This window comes from Gadus macrocephalus, chromosome 10 (assembly GCF_031168955.1).
Source record: "Gadus macrocephalus chromosome 10, ASM3116895v1".
NCBI classification, from domain to species: domain Eukaryota; kingdom Metazoa; phylum Chordata; class Actinopteri; order Gadiformes; family Gadidae; genus Gadus; species Gadus macrocephalus.
This window is the reverse complement of record NC_082391.1, coordinates 22835077-22853992: the sequence shown is the minus strand read 5'-3', so window position 1 is coordinate 22853992 and position 18916 is coordinate 22835077. Positions and strand designations below refer to the sequence as shown.

Genomic DNA, 18916 nt, shown 5'->3' with positions numbered 1-18916 from the left:
CGAAAAAACGACGTGTGTAGACGTTGGATTGTACTCTTATGTATTCCCAATGTTCCCCGCAGTTTGGATAGGAAACCCTAGGAACCCCGGGAGACGGCGTCAGTGCGCGTCTGAACAATAGACGTGGCTGTAGTGCCGCAGTGGCCTCGTCCTCCTGTACCCGGCGTCACACAAAGCCCGTCAAGTCCTTATATAAACCTTTATAGAGACCATTGCTCTTCACGGGTTTATGCTCATAAACCGACGTTCAATACAGGGCTACGGGTTAGACGTGGTTGTATAAATAGTAAACCTTCAAAAAAAAAAAAAGACAAAGACGTGAAGTCACTTGATTTTCCGTGGGGTCGGTTTTCCTGTGGTTGAAATGGATCGATTATCTTTCACATTTCACAACGTCAATACTTGGATGTATGACATGCGTTTGCGTTTCAGAGTCTGTACGGGGAGGGCCTGTACGGCTGGGTGATCAATTAGACTATTAAATGAAAGTTATTACCCGAAAATAAAAGGATAGGCCCGCTATTGGCACAGGAAGACCTCTAGCGTTCACTGTAGGTATTGCACGCATGTTTACTGTCGGAAATGACACTTTTATTAGGGTTTCACATACACCACAGAAGCTTTTAATACATTTTCCACAAAGAAATAATCTTAAAATGAAGTTTAAGTGAATATTTTTTTGCTAATGTACTGCATAACAACATATATATTCGCTTATCAAGTGATAGTTTGAGGAATCCAAGGAAACAAAGTAGGCTATTACAATACCCAGTCAAAACATATTCACAAAGTATAGAAATAACAATTTTGGTTTTTAAAATAGTTTACCGTGTGCTGGGTTGTTCAATCAAGATCATAAAAAACATCGCTGTGTCCCCATTCCGTTTCCTTCTGTTTATCTTTTTTCATATATAATATAAAATGAATCACATATTGCACTCAACAATACAAAAGGACAACTACACTTCCACATAAGATCAGGAACATGTTTGGAATGGAAAGCAATATGAAGCATAGTAGCAAATCATGAATCAATTAAAAGTCTGTTTTAAAAAAGGCTTAAAAAACACTGTCCATTGAACATGGACCATACACTACAATGTATAGATACTTTCATTCCTACATTAATTTGATTGTATTCCTATGCATGCATCACTGTCAAACAGGATAACATACTTTCTAGATGGGTGTGTTTAGTTCTATGGAGGAGAGGAAAGTAATGTCAAGACTGCACAATGAAAAGTTAAGCTAATTTACATTGTTATGTTCTCCATCTTCCATACACACTGAGAGAAAAACAAAACGGTGAACAAGTTGAAGAACAACAGAAACAAGATGTCTGCAGAGCTACTCGTTGCTGTCTTCAACTTTGCCCCCAGCTTCACAAAGGTCTCTTTTCTGCATCATGCTGTATGGGAAGGGCGTCACGTCACAGCAGGTGTAATCCAGTTTCTTGGGCCCACTACAGTTGCTGAAGTCCACTTTCTTGGCTGCTTCACAAGTGGCCAGGCCCAGCTTCTTCAGGCGCGCCAGGCTCTTGATGCTCCCCGGTGGCCGGCCCGGGCTCACTTTGTAGCCCGCTGCTTTGGTGGTACCCAGGGGTCTTCCAGGACTGGTCTTGAAACCAGCAGCTTTCGTGGTCCCCAGCGGACGTCCAGTACTCGTGCGGTAGCCGGCTGATTTGGTGGTGCCGGCCGGTCGGCCCCTCTTCCCGGACTTGACAATCCCCTTTCCCTTCTTCTTGGTGCCATCAGGACCCGGCGCCTCCCCGCCCCTGTTCCTCGCAGTGGGAGGCTGCTGGAACTCGTTTTGGTTCTCCTGCATTTGGCATGTCATGGGTTTGTGCATGCCCTGTGGCAGGGGGGGTAGATTAGCGAGGGACAGCTGCAGGGACGGCGGAGGCGAAGAGTAGAACTTGTTGGACTGTGTGCCACACAAGTCGAAGTGCCCTGCAGAATGCTGGCAGTCCTCTGACAGTCCACTCATGCAATAGTCATTGCTGCTGGAAACTTGGTGCATCATTTTCTGCAGGGTGGAGAAACTAGTTGTAAACACCAACGGGACTGGGAACAGATGAAAATAACGAGATGTTTCTTTGTTAACACCAACACGCCTGCGCACACACACAAGCGAGGAATTTGCGGAATTGCTTACTTTTGGACTGACACACACTATGCATGTAAAACAAAGGGATAGCCCTCAAGGATGACGCGTACACAATTGTTCAAGCAATGCACCTCGTTATACCAAGACGTGATTAGGTGTGAACGCGAATACATGATAGTTAAAGCAGGAAAATGAAAAGATCGTACCTCATTTGTGGGCGGCTCATAGGATGGAAAGGGTTAAATTTGAATCAAATATAATTTTTCTATTTGACAGCCACAGCATTTTCCCAATAGCGTTTGTAAACAACGCCTGGTTATCTACTGATGCTGCCGCGAACGAGGATTGCAATTTACCGTGGTTATTTCCCGGTTTATGTGTCCGTTTTAGCAGAGGTTTAGATAAGAGGCAGCCATTTTTGTGAAAAAAATAAAATGCAGTCCTCGAATGCGCATGCGCCGAATACCTCATTGAAACGTAACAGTTCACTTGAAACAATGATCCTTTTTGTGGCTAAACGTGTACCCGGGTCAAATTAACTGTATTCAGTATAGGGATCAGAGTGTGGGAAACTAAATTTCCCGTTTTAGCCAATTGGCTTCAGAATGGATTTAAAAAGTGTTGCATTCAAGTTAAATTTACACCCAAATAAAATATAATTTGAGGAAAGCTTGTAAATAAAGAACCAACAGGGGCCGTTTCACAACGCTTTTTAATACATTAATGTGAAATCAACAATAGACACTGGTGTTAAAATGAACTCCGTAACCAGACAAGTAGCAATGTACATTTATAAGCAACTTCGCTGCATTCTTCTGTTTAAACGTCCAACTGGACTTAAGTCTCCCTGATGATCTTGGTGAGCTTTGCAATTTTGGTCTTGGTGGACATGTCCACGTACTTGTCCCCGATGCTGACGATCATGCCTCCCAAGATGGCGGAATCCGTCTGCGGATGAGAAGGAAAAATTAGAAAACGGAACCCTGAACATCTCCAAGGCCGCCACCAGTTCACCGTTTGGGGTCTGAACCCTACCTTAGTTTCTAGCTTGATGGTTTCACCCTTCTGGAGGAATCCCTTGAGGGCGACCTGCAGGTCAGCAAGACTGGCGGCATCCAACGCCTGAAATATTAAATAATTATTAAATGTGATGAGGTATAAAGCTTAAATCATCGCAATAAATACAATATCATCTATATTTTTTTAAATCAAAGAGTTACTTGACTAATTAAGATGCTATTTATATAAAAAGAATATACATCTAGACTATGACCTATAACAGATTAATTATATTCCTAGCTGTACTTCATGCTTTCATCAAATATGAAATACCTAGAAGTGATATATACATATATTAAGCAATACAATAGAGATATAACACCACTAGGTATTGCACATTTGATGAAAGCACGAAGTACTGCAAGGAATTTAATTATATTTTATCATATTTAAATGTAGACGTCTCTGCTGTCCCAGATGGTCCGGGTCGGTGAGATAACGCAGTACCATACCGTGTAAGGAGCTGAGACCCGCTGGCTTACCTGGGCGGTGGTGACAGAGCAGATGACCTCTCCACGGTGGGCTCCCATCATCATCTTGTAGGCCTTGATGACATCCCCGGTCAGGGGCAGGCGCCCGTTCTCAGACAACACCTCTGCAGAGCAGAGAGAGGGAAAGGGTTTAAACGGAGCGGATGGCCACCGGTGTATTGCCACTGGTAAAGCATGCCCAGTGAACCAAAATCCAGATGGAAAACAAACTTATTACTAGCATGTTTTTAGAGGTTGTGTGCCAAGCTTATCGACCTAGCAGAGCCCAATACCACAGAACGTAAAGAAGAACTAGGTTGTCCGATTGTAAAAGGCAGAGAGAGAGAGTCTTTCATTTTCCAAACATTTAAAAGGAGGTGTCCTTTTAAAGTGTGGGTGAGAGGTAAGCTACACCGGGTCGATAGGTGAGGAGAAAATAACACTAAATTACAGCCTTTTGGAAATCGGATCCGATCATCTAGAATGGCAGATTGAAAAGTACCAAAATGTTGTAAGGCAACGATACTGTAAAAGTGATTGGAATAAAATCTGAGGTGGTCCGTTTGTTGATTTGGTGACCCGGTTTGAGGTGATTGGAGTCATTTAGCTTAAGCTGCCATTAATGCACTCACTGATGAGGTTGATGGTGAGAGGAGACATCTTAGCCTTGACCAGAACGTCAGTGACGACCTGCATCTTTATGCCGCGTTTGATGTGAGGGTTCATGACAATGCCGGAGACCTTGGGGTCCTTGATCATGGTCTGAGGACAGAAAAGGTCAAAGTTCTTGTAACCATGTAGGGCAACGTATAGAAAACCGTATAGACAAAACAGTTGTATTGGTTTATTTCAAATGGTGCAACATGTTAGGATGTGTTATAACGTGTCACTGCCACAACTTACCGACACTTTGCCCAATTCCTGCTCAACCTGGTCCAACTGTTTCTTCTTGCTGGCCGCTGAGAACAGCGCGGTGGCATAGCGACCCTCGACTCCATACACATCGATGGGAGCCTTGATTCAGGGCGAGGGGGGGAGAAACGAGGGCAGGATGGATGCATTATTATTCATGATTGACTTCAGTGGATCCCAGATGTATGTCGCAAATCAATCGATCCGATACGTCGATGGTCCCGTTAAGGTTATCAACTCACCTTCATCAGTTTTGAGATGGGCCTGATGACAGACGTGCTGAACTGGCGCGCCTGAGGAGGTTAAAGGGTCATTAAGAAACAGAACGTGACAGATCAGGAGCTCTGGAGGTAGCTTGCTGGTTAGCAACAATGCTATCCAACCCCAAGGTCTCGTGAACATTGTGATAACCCATGAGTGCTTTGACCCCGTCCTGCACAGATGAACCTCTTAGTAATGTTCCCATGGGCTCACATGGTAAAAATGAAGTTTTCGTTATCTTTAAATCATAAAAAGCATTGAATATCTTACCTGCTGTCCTAACATGAGTGAAGCCATTTTCTCCTACAGCTGTCGAGGGTATATCTTTCTGCGCATGTGCGACTAATGACTACCCAGACAGTTCAGGGTTTGTGGGTAATGTCGTTTTTAACTTGACGTACATCCGTGCGGGAGAGGACTTTTGGCGAGTACATTAATTGCTAATTAAATAAGAGCTAATTAGCAAGTCCATCCTATTATTTTAATGGGGAAACTTTTATTATAATAGGAATATTATAGGTATTTAATTAATTTAATTATAGAAATATTCGGACGGGTGCATCGCAGGGTGATGGAGAGGCCCCTGCGTTTACGTCACTATAAACCATGGGAGAAACGGCAGGAACAGGTTGATGAATTTGAGTTTTTTTTGTTTTGTTTACTGGATATCAGTTCACCACGGTGAACCACCGGATTGACACTGATCAAGAAGAAAATAATGTTTAACGTTATATAAATCGGGATCCAGGCTCGGTCAGGGACGCGGTCCGTCCAGCTGCTGTTGACGCATTCGTTTTTGAGAGCAGATTCTGTGGCAGCGGATGATCAGATCCAAGCATCGTGCATTTATATATATTTTTATATATGTGTTTATATATAGCCATCCGTATATTGTAAGCCCAGGGCTCTCCTTTTAGAATTAAAGCCAGCCTTCTTGCTGGCTGATAGAGATCCTGCCATGGACGACAAGTCTTTCACCAAGGAGTTGGATGGATGGATCGAACGGCTCAATGAGTGCAAACAGCTATCGGAGAACCAAGTCAAATTCCTCTGCGAAAAGGTGCGTTATATTATTCTATTGTAAATAGATATCAGCGGGGTTATTGGTGTATGTTAACACCCTGCCAGTCAGCCACAGTGGATGATGGCGTGCATGTTAATAAAATGCATAGGTCATCTCAATGGAGGTTTTTCACTTGCGTCTATTTGTGCCTTTTTGACGCACATCTTTTAGCTTCAGTGTGGAAGAGGTGATGAAGGTGAACTCACTGCTAAGCTACGCCCACGTTTTATTTACGCCCTGCTGTGCCAAATGGCCTTCAGTCATGTTATTGCATTCCCCCGTATATATAAAACGCAGTTTTATGTTAGGGTTACAACAAGCCATCTCCAAGTGCAAGCTATAGCAGTGAAGTACATCAACATTCCTCTCAATTGCTTTGGTTTGGGTCTCCTCTTTCCTAATTTAAAAAGCAAAGGGCAGTGCCATTATAAGCTCCCAACCCTAGTATGAGACCCCATGGTTCTTCCCTCTAAGGCTAAGGAGATCCTCACCAAGGAGTCCAACGTTCAGGAGGTGAGATGTCCCGTGACGGTGTGTGGGGACGTTCACGGTCAGTTCCATGACTTGATGGAGCTCTTCAAGATCGGAGGCAAGTCTCCAGACACCAACTACCTCTTCATGGGGGACTACGTGGACCGTGGCTACTACTCCGTGGAAACCGTCTCGCTCCTGGTCTCTCTGAAGGTAAAGAACCACGAAAAAGGGTCCCTGAGGATGTGTCTCATCATCAACGACATATTGACAATGAGATGTTGGTTTTAAAACACAGGAAATGGGACTTGAGTTATAGCTAATAATATAATCAGGATGATTATGATATAATGATGATTAGGAAACATGCACGAGCCAGATCGGCCAAATATATGTCAAAATGAGATGGCCTCACTGAAGGCGAACGTGTGGCTTCATACAGGCAATTCAGACAATATGAACAATGTGTTAACAATGTTATAAGCTGCAGTGGGGGGGGGGGGGGGTGGTATTCTAGATTGCACAAAGATCTAGAACCCATACCCGGTTTTGTTATTTAACATCCATGTCATATTTGCAGGTACGGTACCGGGAGCGAATCACCATCCTCCGAGGGAACCACGAGAGCCGGCAGATCACCCAGGTGTATGGCTTCTACGACGAGTGCCTGAGGAAATACGGGAACGCTAACGTTTGGAAGTACTTCACAGACCTCTTTGACTATCTGCCTCTGACTGCGCTGGTCGATAACCAGGTAAAAATCCTCTCTTCCCCCGTGACTATGCTACATATCCTAGTCTGAATGAGGATCAACCCCATCTAACCTACGTCATTCCCTGCAGATCTTCTGTCTCCATGGCGGGCTGTCTCCCTCCATAGACACACTGGACCACATCCGAGCGCTGGATCGCTTGCAGGAAGTTCCTCACGAAGTAGATGCCTCAAACAGATCATATTATATATATTACATCATGTACATATCATGTTTCAGACCCATTGTTATAATCCTATTACGTAGTCGAAAGAAACACATTTTACAAATGACTCCCTGTCAGTATTTTTAAAAGGCACTTGAATTTCATCAATACTCACCGTCAATAATATTCTCCAGGGTCCGATGTGTGACCTGCTTTGGTCAGACCCAGACGACCGCGGTGGCTGGGGCATTTCTCCCCGAGGAGCCGGGTACACCTTCGGCCAGGACATATCGGAGACCTTCAACCACGCCAATGGCCTAACTCTGGTCTCCAGAGCCCACCAGCTGGTCATGGAGGTAGGTGCCCCTTCCTGTGAGGTTCTCCACCACAAAGGGACCCAGTGTCGCTACGATGCGGTGTGGTAGGCTTAGATAAAGAAGCATGTACATGTGGTGTGTTGCACTTTGATAGGAAGCCTCCTCTCTCCCAAAATAGGGTTATAATTGGTGCCACGACCGCAACGTTGTGACTATCTTCAGCGCGCCAAACTACTGCTACCGCTGTGGAAACCAAGCCGCAATTATGGAACTCGACGACACTCTGAAGTACTCCTTGTAAGTCATCAAGCTTTCTTTTTATAGTGCGTTTTAATCAAGACATGGTTTAATGAGTACGCTATGCTGAACCGTAAGCCTAAAATCCTTGAGAGTTCTCCGATTTGTTGAAAAAACGGAGGGAGAGATTATGAGTGCGGCCGTCGTGTTTTCAGTTTACAGTTTGACCCCGCGCCGCGCCGAGGAGAGCCGCACGTCACCCGCCGTACCCCGGACTACTTCCTGTAGAGAGGACGACGCCTGATGTGTGTGGTCACAGCCAGTGGAGGTTAAGATAAGGACTGCCAACGGTGTACTATGTAGAGGTTCGGAGAGATGATTATTCATGACCCTAAAGACCGACATATTGTGTGCCATAATCACAAAAAATAGCGTAATATATCGCATCAGCTATAAACACTACCATCTTCTTAACTCTGCCCTCTCTGTGCATGTTTTTATTGCTAGAAAAGTCGGTGAAACATGAATACTTAAAACACCTGCTGGTTTGTCAGGAAGTATGTATTTAAAGCAGATTATCTAATTCCAAGACTATTGCCTAAGTGTAATTACCCTTTGTGTTCGGATGTTGATGTGATCATGATGACGATGTGATGCCTAGTTAACACAAAACAGCATCTTTCATGAGGCATGGCCTCAAAGATTACGCTCTATTTAATGTAAATCTTTATTGTTGTTTTCTAAACAAAGACGCACAATTATTCATTTTTTGTGATGTGAGACGGTACAGTAAGATGTCTGACTTTTATTTATCTTTGTATTATTTTGTTTGATTTTGATCACATAGCACTGATGCCAAATTCCCTTATTTCCTGATGTGAGCTGAATTGTGCTTCATGTGTTTACTGGCGTTAATATAAAGTTGATATGAGTTCTATATGCAATATCTGTACCAATGATATTCATGTCAAATAAAGTTGTTTTGCAGCCCTAACTATGATTAAGAATGCTTTGTCAGAAACTGTATACATTTAAAAAACATTTTTCATATATTATAAGCCTATATAAAAGCTACGCTAAGGCAAGGCAAGGCAACTTTATTTATATAGCACTTTTCATAAGCAAGGCAGACTCAAAGTGCTTCACATATAAACATTGTCATACAATAAAATAAAATAATAGATAAGTAAAAGAAAACATGCAAATGAGTGAAATAGAAAGTGCAATGTATTTAAGATCAGAGCAACAGTCTCTCTGGTACCCACGTCGGGACTCCAACCCAATTCCAACCCAATTAAAATCAATTCTCTGACCTACAGGAAGCCAATGTAACAATTTAAGAATTGGTGTAATGTGTTCAAATTTGTTGGTCTTTGTTAAAACTCTAGCAGCAGCATTCTGAGCAAGCTGAAGCTTCCTTAGAGTTTGTTTTGGGAGACCTGTAAGGAGACCATTGTAGTAATCAAGCTTACTAGTTATAAAGGCATGTACAAGTTTTTGTAAGTCTTCGACTTTAAGACTTTCTCTGGGACTCCAACTCTATTCTAGGACTCTAACCCAGATTCTAGGACTCTAACCCAGACACAGGTCAGGACTCTAACCATGAACCAAAGGTGGTTAGAGGCCAGAAACCCCTGCTAAGACACAGGGGTTTCATTGGAGAAACATCACGCCTCAAACTCTTTGTGTCAATCTAATCGTTTTTGTTATCATTAAAAATGGTTAGTATATTTAGGAGGCAACGAATTTCATCCATTCACAACGTGTCAGAGCCACTTATGATGTGAAACGATCATATTAGTTTTATCATCAAATACTTTTTTTATATTTAAAAAATCTAAATATATCTCTATATATGTCAATAGGCTATATATATTCGTTTGTTTAATCTATTACATATCTATATAAATGTAATGGATTATAGATATTTATATATTAATAGATGTATAATATTCCTATAATATACATATATCTATAAATCAATAAAAGTGCTGGATATTTATGTATCGATATAAATAAACGTCCTAGCGCTTCCCTAGCGCCCTATCAATCATTAGGTTATCCGGGCCCCTGCCAGGGGCCATTCCTTCCGCTGGGGGGCGCACCACTCACTGATGCTGTGCTGCTGCTGACGCCGCGCCACGTAAAGTAGCTCCGTTCAGGGGACTCCACTCACAAGCTGCTGGAACCGGAGCAGGTACACTCACTCCGTAGTGCAGTAAGTCACGCATTTCATACTTCTCTTCATCTTATTTAACATGTAAGGAGTGTATCTCTGATAGGTAGGTTTATTCCAGCGGTGGTGCCTGAGAGTCCGCAGCCAGCTGAATGCATGGTGTGGATGTGGCAGGGGGAGACTAGTTGAATTAGGACGCACAGCTGGGCCAAAGATGTCGTGTGTAATGTGCATGTTTCAATTGGTGGCTGTTTTATTCCTGCTGTGCTATTCGGCCTCGTTAAAATGAATCATTTCAAAGAGATTCGGTTCGGAATCGACGGGTATGTCGGGTTGGATCGCCGCTATCCAGTGCAGCTGATCAGGGGCCAAACGCAATGGTGTCTCCCTGGCTTTACGCACCGACCGATTGACCTCTTCCACCAGATAACATGATAGTGCCTTGACAGGACGATATGGATATGAGTGAAGCATTAGGCCTGCAGGTTAATGTACAGCCTGGGTTTTTACGTTCAGTGGGACAGAGACGGAGGGGTTTTGTTATTCGTTGGGGCCAAAAACCGCCGTCGCGACCAAAGTTCAGTCGGCTCGCACGATGGTCGTTATTAATGTTTTATTGAGCCTCCACCAGTGGGTCGTTAACATCTCTTCATTAAACAGTGACACAAATACAATCAATGGCCCCAGAGTGGTAAGACAGAGAAGAAAAAAGCCCCAGAGAAGGCTGATGCTTCGTGGTGTTGGAGGACCACCAGAAGACCCCCATCTCCCGAGGACCCCGTGGCTTCTGATTTAATTTAAATTAAAGACATAACGTCGCGGATCCTGCAGCCGCGGACCCAAACGCTCCGTTATAATGGTAAATTCAGCAGCCATCTTTGGTGCAATTTCCATGAGGATGTCTGCATGTGTACCTCTGACGACTACGACATGGACCCCGTTGTCCTTAATGCGCCCCGTTGTCCTTTGCACACTGCTCCATCCAGTTGATTCTGGCTTGGCACGGACGGCAGCAGTGGTTCAAAACCAGATCGGACTGGGTACGCTGGTTGAACGGCCCCACTCTTTCCATTGGGAGAGCATGCATGCATGCATACGTCGCTTTGCGTGTCAATGTCGTGGCCCATGGGCACGTCTTAGCATTCACCAAGTCGTATCTTGTCATAGACGAGGGAACACTTTGTGCTTTTTGAAGTTCAGTCGAAGTGAAAGAATCACAGATAAGGCCAATTTATCCCTCTGCGTCGATCGGCCGCCGTAATCAGGCTGCGAACGCCCGCGTGTTTGCGTCGCCTGCGTAGGGCAGCCGCAGTGGAGCGCAGACCGTTCTGCGTCGGTGATTCTCAGCTGACTGTCACTCATTGGACGACATCTGGGGACTGTGTTTTGATGAAAAAATGATCTGATGCAATATGGAAAAAAATGACATGTGAACATATTTGACTGTTCTATTTAAGATCTAGTTAAAGGGACCGCCTTATTACTCCATCTACCAGAATCCATACTGCTGTTCTTGTATTGTTTTGACCGAAAGAAACACAGACATCTTCGGTGGAATTTTCAAGTAACACCAAGAATATATTTCATATGCTAATACGAGATATTGTACATATTCCGTAATTCCCTAATTTTTAAATGATTTTATGAGATGGCTTCTCTCATAGCAAATATGAAGTTATATAAGAGACTTGAACTCCTCAATGCAACATTGTGTAACGGCAATGACTTGATGCATTAGCACTTGTGGTAAATCCTCCCCATGAAACACTGCTGTGTGTGCGATTCAAGAACTGGATTGTGCTGGTTGAATCTACAAACCGAAAGAAAGGGTTTGGTCGCAAAGTCTGACCGAATTATGAAAGGAAGCTTGAGTATTTTTTTTGTGCCTCATATTCACGTCTATGCTGTGATTTTGTACGTTTAAACAAGCGACATGTGGATACCGTGTTGTGTAATAGCATGGACCTTGTTCAACTGTCAAAACCGTCCATACTGCAGGAATACAAAGTGACCTTTGATCTTGCATCAGCGGCAAAGAAAAGTAACGTTGCTAAAAGACTCTATTTATAGCATACGTCATTCACCACACAGGATAGACAGAAAACTCTACTTAGTAGACTGAAATATTTGCTGTTATTCCCAATCATCATCGTGGTGTAATTCATCTACAAACGAGCAAAGCGTCCTCTGCTCCTTCTATGAACAACTCCACATGTTCTAGTCCTCCAGAAAGGACTCTTACTGACAGCCATTCTAACCATGAATAAGTGGTTCTCACTGCAGAGCCCAATGGGAGAGGCTGACCTCATCTATCTCCACTATCTGGATCGCTGATACCCGGGCCAATCTAGACGGTTATGGGTCATGGTTAGGTTTAGGGATTATGGTTAGGGTAAGGTTTTGGGGTTATGGTTAGGGGTTACGGTTATTGTTAGGTTTAGGGGTTAAGGTTAGGTTTAGGGGTTATTATGGTAATAGGTTAGGGTTATGAGACATGAGTAAAGGTTAGTAAAGGAGTGAAGGTTAGGGTAATGGCTTGGGGTTAGTGTTAGGAGTTAGGGGTTAGGTTTCCGGTACAGATCGGGTGGTGCAGATGTATTTGTTGTTTTATTTTTTTTGTGGTACAGATCACGCGTGCAGATAGGGTTAGGGTTACCCCTCTTGCCCACTGCATCCGTCAACGGACGGAGCCCATTGACTTTGAATGGGGCTGAGCCGCAATGCATTGTGGGTCCATCCGTTCCGTTGGATCCGTCGGCTCCGTCCAGAAAGTTGAAAAATGTTCAATTCTTCAGGCAGCGACGGATCTGTCATCCAATCAGATCGTGTATGCTCGGGCTTGGCTGACGTATGCCTCTGCAAAGACCACTCCCCTATCCGTCAGCCACGCCTTCCGTCGTCCGTAGACGGACGGTGCAGTGGGTAGGCGTGTTAGGGTTAGCCCCTAACCCATGCCTGAAGCTTGAAGCACCAGGGGCTTCTCCGGGGCTGCTGCTTGATTCTACTAAAGCTAACCCTAAATCAAGGAGTCTGGGTGGGACTGGACCTGAGACCTAGAGGTGGAGCTGGACTAGACGAGCTCCACCCATGGGCTCTGCAGTGAGCAGCAACGCCCCTTGTCGAACATCACTTCTCATGCAAACATCACGCTAACAATGGCAACTCTTACCAAGATTCTCTTCTTCCTCTTCTACCAGATAATGGCGGTCGAGTTATCTACCTCGATAAACATCAAGGAGCCCCGATGGGACCAGAGCACCTTCGAGGGCCGGGCCAAACACTTCTTCACCGTCACAGACCCCAGGAACATCCTGCTGTCCAACGAGCAGCTGGAGAGCGCGCACAAAATCATCACCGACTACAGGTAGGTAGTCAGCCGGCCTTCCGGCCGTTTCCCGTTGTGTCACTACAAAGAACGCGCAGACTGTAGCTGTGGCGGTATGCAGTCTTTTAAACGCTGTTCTCTTCCGTTTGTCTCTCAAAGAAAAGGAGTGGTCTCCCCAGGCCTGAGCGAGGATGAGCTATGGCGCGCCAAATACATCTTCGACTCCGCCTTCCACCCCGACACCGGGGAAAAGATGATCCTGATTGGCCGCATGTCGGCCCAGGTCCCCATGAACATGACCATCACTGGATGCATGATGACCTTCTACAAGTACGAGCTCTTCCTATTCTATAGAATCTTTTGCATTTTTAAAGCGGCCCTTTCCTGCCGTCAGCTGTGAGAGTGATTAGCCATGACACACTTGTAACGCTACGTCACAAGTGGGAGTGTCCACAAGCCTACCAGTTGGTACGGTCGAAGAAGGTGACCTGTCCATCATAAACCAAGGTTGACACTCCCACCTGTGATGTCACTATGCCACCGGTCCAATAGGGGCCCTTTGAGGAACATACGGTTGATTCAAACAAACACCACATGTTTCACGGTGAGGTGCGAGGCTGCGATGGTAATCTACGCTGCGACGCGCACCGGATGCTTGGACAGTGAGTGTCTGGGGTACTGAACGCAGCGTCTCCTCCTCCCAGGACAACCCCGGCAGTGGTGATGTGGCAGTGGATCAATCAGTCCTTCAATGCAATCGTCAACTACACCAACAGGAGTGGGGACGCACCCCTCACAGTCAGGTGAGGGACGGGCCCTTCTGGCACCGACACTAAGTGGTGTAACCTGGCATTAACACCCCCCCTGTTATAATGAAGTGTTGTATTGTTGGTGCATCCCGTGTGACTGACCACTTTCTTTGCAGTCAGCTTGGCACGGCCTATGTGTCTGCCACCACTGGGGCCGTAGCCACAGCTCTGGGACTAAATGCACTAACAAAGGTATCTGTCCCTCTAACTCTTTTATTCATTGGTTTTATTACATGCACTGTGGCACACTTATTAACAGCCTTCCTGTAATAACCTAACCGTATGAACGGCAGGTAAGGTGTTAGAGGTAGTTATGCAATAGTTATCTGTGTGCACTGTTTTGTTATTACACTGTTATGCAATTGTATATACATTATAATATATATCTGTCAAATCACCTCTCTCCCTCTCTCCCTCTCTCCCTCTCTCTCTCTCTCCTCTTTCCCTTCTCTCCTCTCTCTCTCTCTCTCTCTCTCTCTCTCTCCCTCTCTCTCTCTCTCTCTCTCCCTCTCTCTCTCTCCCTCTCTCTCTCTCTCCTCTTTCCCTTCTCTCTCTCCTCTTTCCCTTCTCTCCTCTCTCTCTCCTCTCTCTTCTGTCTCCTCTCTCCCCTCTCTCCCCTCTCTCCTCTCTCCTTTGTCTCCCGTCTCTCCCCTCTCTCCTCTCTCTTCTGTCTCTCCTCTCTCTTCTGTCTCTCCCATCTCTCCCCTCTCTCCCCTCTCTCCTCTCTCTCCTCTCTCTTCTGTCTCTCCTCTCTCTTCTGTCTCTCCCGTCTCTCCTCTCTCTCCCCTCTCTCCCCTCTCTCTCCTTTCTTCAGCACGTCTCTCCACTCTTCGGCCGGTTCGTACCGTTTGCTGCGGTCGCCGCCGCTAACTGCATCAACATCCCCCTAATGAGACAAAGGTGAGGGGGCACAGACCCATACTGCTCCTTTAACGATCCAAACAAAGCCACCACAACCCCCCCCCCTCCCCCCTCCCTGACAGATCCCTCGACCAGCGATATTTTGTTGTTTCTCTTTATTCCGACAAATGACCTTACTGAGAGTCGCTGTGGATAAAAGCGTCTGCTGAATGTCCTCCTACCCTGAAGAGTGGAAGGACACCAGGATAAGAAACGATAACATTCCCCCTTCTCGGAAAACTACTCGCAGGGAACTGAAACACGGCATTCCCATCACGGACGAGAACGACAACCGGCTGGGGGAGTCCACGCAGGCGGCGCAGCAGGCCATCTCCCAGGTGGTGGTCTCCAGGATCCTCATGGCCTCCCCCGGGATGGGTAGGAGCACGCCTGACCCTCGACCCCTGGACCATTTGTTTACATAATGTGGAGACACACATACTCCTGATAGGCTGATGTGGTCACATGTCTGGTATGTCTCAGTCTCCATGTTGTTTCACGTAACATTTGTTCATGGATTTCATGTCGTTTTTCTTTCAGCTATCCCTCCATTCCTAATGAATCACTTGGAAAAGAAGGCCTTTTTGAGGGTAAGAGTTATTTTTGAAACGTAGGATCTTTAAAGGACACACCCTTGTTTACTTTAGTCTGTAGGGAGAGTTTCTAACCCTACACCTCAAAACTAAACACAACCTCATAAGATATCCCCGTGCGCCGTCCAGCTCGCACCACTTGGTGTTGACACACGAGGTGAACGAGCGGCGCCTCGGACCACGAGGTCACTCCACTGCTGCGGTCCCTCCCATGCCTTTGTGTTCCTCACTGCGTGTTTCTGCATGGTCTTTTCAGAAGTTCCCATGGATGAGCGCACCCATTCAAGTGGGGCTGGTTGGATTCTGGTGAGTAGTCAGAGATGGTCCGCTGACAAGCCACCATCCGCAGTTCTTTAGAAACGCCACTCCTGACGCGTGACACGTCATCCAAAGTCAAGTCACACGACGGTCTTTCCAATGAGCGTGGTGGGAGATCGCTCTGCAACCATGTAGCCAAGAATAGCTCCCGTCCTGAGACGTCAGGAATGTTGCATCTAGGTTTTGTTGACCATTTACATTCATAATCTCACTGGCTAGGGTTTTGTGTTTAAGTGCCAAACATCAGTTTGCTCATGCAAACGTCATGCAATCCCTTCAGAGTATGCTACATTCACATCCAGTGCAGGGTTTTGTTGAGCTAGGCTGTGCAGCCTTTCAGAGCAGCTATGTCTCCGCCTGGGAGCAGAGATCTCACTCTCGTGTTTTTTTTACAGCCTGGTGTTCGCCACTCCACTCTGCTGTGCCCTCTTTCCACAAAAGAGGTGAGTGAACGTCGCTGAGCTGACGCAGGTCTGTCAGGAGGACTTCCATCTGAACCTCTACCACCCCGTGGCTAACGCAGCGCTACCTAATGTCATGTTTCTCAACCTAAACATGACATCCCAGCCCCATCTCAACGCTCCGTCCTCTCCTCTCTCCCCCCCAGCTCCATGTCGGTGAGCCGGTTGGAGCCGGAGCTGCAGGAGAAGATCCGCGCGAGTCACCCGGGGGTGGAGAGGGTGTTCTTCAACAAGGGGCTATAGAGGAGCGCGCCCCCCCCCCCCCCCCCCACCAGCCACCCCCACCCCCCCAAAGAAGCACTGCCATGCCGTCACAAGGCAGCAGTCCTCCGAGCACAGTCCTCATCACCCTGCTGGCTCATCCCTTCATCTCGTTCAGCGTGCCAAAGTTATGTTTGCTACTCTTCATCCTCGCTCTCCAGATCGACTCACCCTCCTCCTCCTCCTCCTCCTCTTCCTCTTCCTCCTCCTCCTCCTCCTCCTCATCGCTCTCCCCCAGGATTTGTCTACTCTAGTCATTTTTAGGAGATTCTTTTTTGTAGATCCTGCTCTGTGGTTGGGTGATTGTGTAAAATTACATTGGGGAACATTTGTGTCATGCCGGACCTCATGAAAATGATGTTTTTCATGGCGGTTGTAGTGGAAAGTGGTTATCGTGGTGATGATTATTATTATTTTTGTATTCTTCACGGTACAGTTTCAGTCTGTGACTTGTTCAGGTGTCGGTGCCAAATCATTGTTTTACTTCTCTTAAAATAGTGCTACGTCGTTCAGTTGTTCCTGAGGGACTCAAACCTTCATTGAGTTGAGATCTTCTTCCCATTCCATGCATCTGCCAAAATTCAACACTCCCGATTTACCTCTCAACACACACAACCTCCTCATGTCAGTGCCATTTCAAAACCACAATTAAGAGTAAATTGCCAAATGTGTGATGCCACAAGTGTTGAGGCTTTCGGATTACTGAGGATAGAATCTTAAAGAAGAAAATAAATCAATATTCTGGGATTCTCCCTACACAATGTGATGCTATGCTGGTGACTTAGACCAACAGGGTGCTATCTGACATCTTGCTGTAATTAATGCCAAACATGCATGATCAAACCACAGCGGGCATCAGCGCACCGTACCACACGCTTCTCTGAGTCCACGTCTTAGGACAGTTAGCCGCATCATTGCTCTGTTGACCTTGTTTTCATTTTCACACGTGAACTGTCGCAATGCTCATCCATTTTTTTTTTATCTGTATTTCTGTACGTTGACAAAGCATTTGGTAACTTTTACCTCTCCCCTTTAAGCCCGCCGGTGTCATGACCGTTGCCATTGTACAGCTGTGTGACATTTAAGAGGATTTATGAGAGAGGATTTGAGATTTCCCAGAGACAGGAGAACTCCTGTGCTTTTCTGCGCCACTGAAAAGCACACGATGAGCTCATGGTTCAATTAAAGCACAGGGGACAACACAAGGACCACACATACTGAACGATGCAACATAATGGAAGTATGTGGACCTTCTCTATCTTGCAACAAATAATCTGAAGTCTCTAAGACATGCATGACGAGATCGGGTCCTTTGTTTCCCAGAGTAAGACGGTGTAGCTCAGTTTGTGACGGTTTAGCTTCGTTTGGTGTATGAAGGTGACCTTCGTGTTCTTTGTCCTCCTACTTGTGAAACACAAAACCAAGCCAATATAGTATATGATATCCATTCTAAGGAAGCCAGGTGAAACCTTATGAAAAACAGTATTTTCAATGAATAGTAATAACAGATACACAGTATTAATGTGCAGGGATACAAATTAACTTGGCTGGGACAATTGTGTTTTAATGATCTAAAAGTACTTAATTTGCTTGCAACATTCTGTGTATTTGTGGTGTATTAATGTATAATTAAGAATGATCTATTTGCATATGTCGGTGTATTAGATTATTTCAAATATTCATTTCAGAGAATCTACTAAATTGGGGTTTATTCTCTAGAGTATATGGTATATAAATGCTTGTTGTTCCAGTGTCTTTGTGGATGAATGTAGCATTTTCAAAATGTTTCAAATGTCTGAATACCACAGCCTACTGGATTGTCCATCGCTCAAAGCACAATGTTGGAAGAGATCTAAAATGCTGTAAATCTGAACTTCATAATATAAATCAAGAATCTGAACACTCATTGCTCTGACGTAGTAGGCCTGCCCTTAATCATTGAGCAAATTGGAGCAGATTATCACCAGTGATAATAAGGCTATGTTTTCTGTTTTTGATAGCCAACAGTCTGGTAGGCTTTCTGAGTGCCCCCTATACTCTCCCACAACCTTATTTAACCCACTCAATGAACATCCCTTAACAATGTAGCTACCTTGCATCAACTGTCCCTTCAGCCAGATTGATAGTGAACATGTTTTTATTTTGTTTGATGAGATGGTGTGTTCGTATTTGTTATGCACTACATCCAGATGGTTTTAGAGTTAGGCTGAATGGATTCAATAAAAGTGGTGAAACATGAGTCTATTAGCAGCAGTTACCA

The 18916-nt window shown here is 45.2% G+C and overlaps 4 protein-coding genes across 8 annotated transcripts; 2 read left to right on the top strand and 2 right to left on the bottom strand.

The window, feature by feature from the left end:
- Positions 1-569: 569 nt before the first annotated feature.
- si:ch1073-44g3.1 (uncharacterized protein LOC797133 homolog) lies at positions 570-2593 on the bottom strand. 3 transcript variants are annotated; one of them, XM_060063277.1, is made up of 2 exons: positions 2313-2593; positions 570-2025 (listed from the first exon to the last, which is right to left on the bottom strand). In XM_060063277.1, the coding sequence occupies exon 2, from the start codon at positions 2020-2022 to the stop codon at positions 1348-1350; it is 675 nt and encodes a 224-aa protein (XP_059919260.1). In that variant the 5' UTR covers positions 2023-2025; positions 2313-2593; the 3' UTR covers positions 570-1347. The 3 variants fall into 3 exon arrangements, with proteins under 3 accessions (XP_059919260.1, XP_059919261.1, XP_059919262.1); XM_060063278.1 differs by having other exon boundaries at positions 570-2063; positions 2313-2550; XM_060063279.1 differs by having other exon boundaries at positions 2463-2539.
- Positions 2594-2802: 209 nt separating this feature from the next.
- Positions 2803-5187, bottom strand: atp5po (ATP synthase peripheral stalk subunit OSCP). Its single transcript, XM_060063280.1, has 7 exons — positions 5079-5187; positions 4790-4840; positions 4539-4649; positions 4268-4397; positions 3648-3760; positions 3142-3228; positions 2803-3054 (listed from the first exon to the last, which is right to left on the bottom strand). Exons 1-7 carry the CDS (start codon positions 5103-5105, stop codon positions 2944-2946), a joined length of 630 nt encoding a protein of 209 aa, XP_059919263.1. The 5' UTR covers positions 5106-5187; the 3' UTR covers positions 2803-2943.
- Positions 5188-5204: 17 nt separating this feature from the next.
- LOC132466198 (serine/threonine-protein phosphatase 2A catalytic subunit alpha isoform) lies at positions 5205-8807 on the top strand. Its single transcript, XM_060063273.1, has 7 exons — positions 5205-5868; positions 6346-6555; positions 6923-7096; positions 7185-7274; positions 7454-7615; positions 7755-7873; positions 8029-8807. Exons 1-7 carry the CDS (start codon positions 5767-5769, stop codon positions 8099-8101), a joined length of 930 nt encoding a protein of 309 aa, XP_059919256.1. The 5' UTR covers positions 5205-5766; the 3' UTR covers positions 8102-8807.
- A 1081-nt stretch (positions 8808-9888) lies between these two features.
- On the top strand, positions 9889-18895 carry sfxn1 (sideroflexin 1). Of its 3 annotated transcripts, none has more exons than XM_060063271.1 (11): positions 9889-10031; positions 13187-13353; positions 13474-13644; positions 14019-14117; positions 14240-14315; positions 14938-15023; positions 15274-15401; positions 15564-15613; positions 15873-15922; positions 16330-16377; positions 16542-18895. In XM_060063271.1, the coding sequence occupies exons 2-11, from the start codon at positions 13190-13192 to the stop codon at positions 16636-16638; spliced, it is 969 nt and encodes a 322-aa protein (XP_059919254.1). In that variant the 5' UTR covers positions 9889-10031; positions 13187-13189; the 3' UTR covers positions 16639-18895. The 3 variants fall into 3 exon arrangements, with proteins under 3 accessions (XP_059919254.1, XP_059919253.1, XP_059919255.1); XM_060063270.1 differs by lacking the exon at positions 9889-10031 and adding an exon at positions 10611-10848; XM_060063272.1 differs by lacking the exon at positions 9889-10031 and adding an exon at positions 11401-11553.
- The last annotated feature ends 21 nt before the right edge of the window (positions 18896-18916 follow it).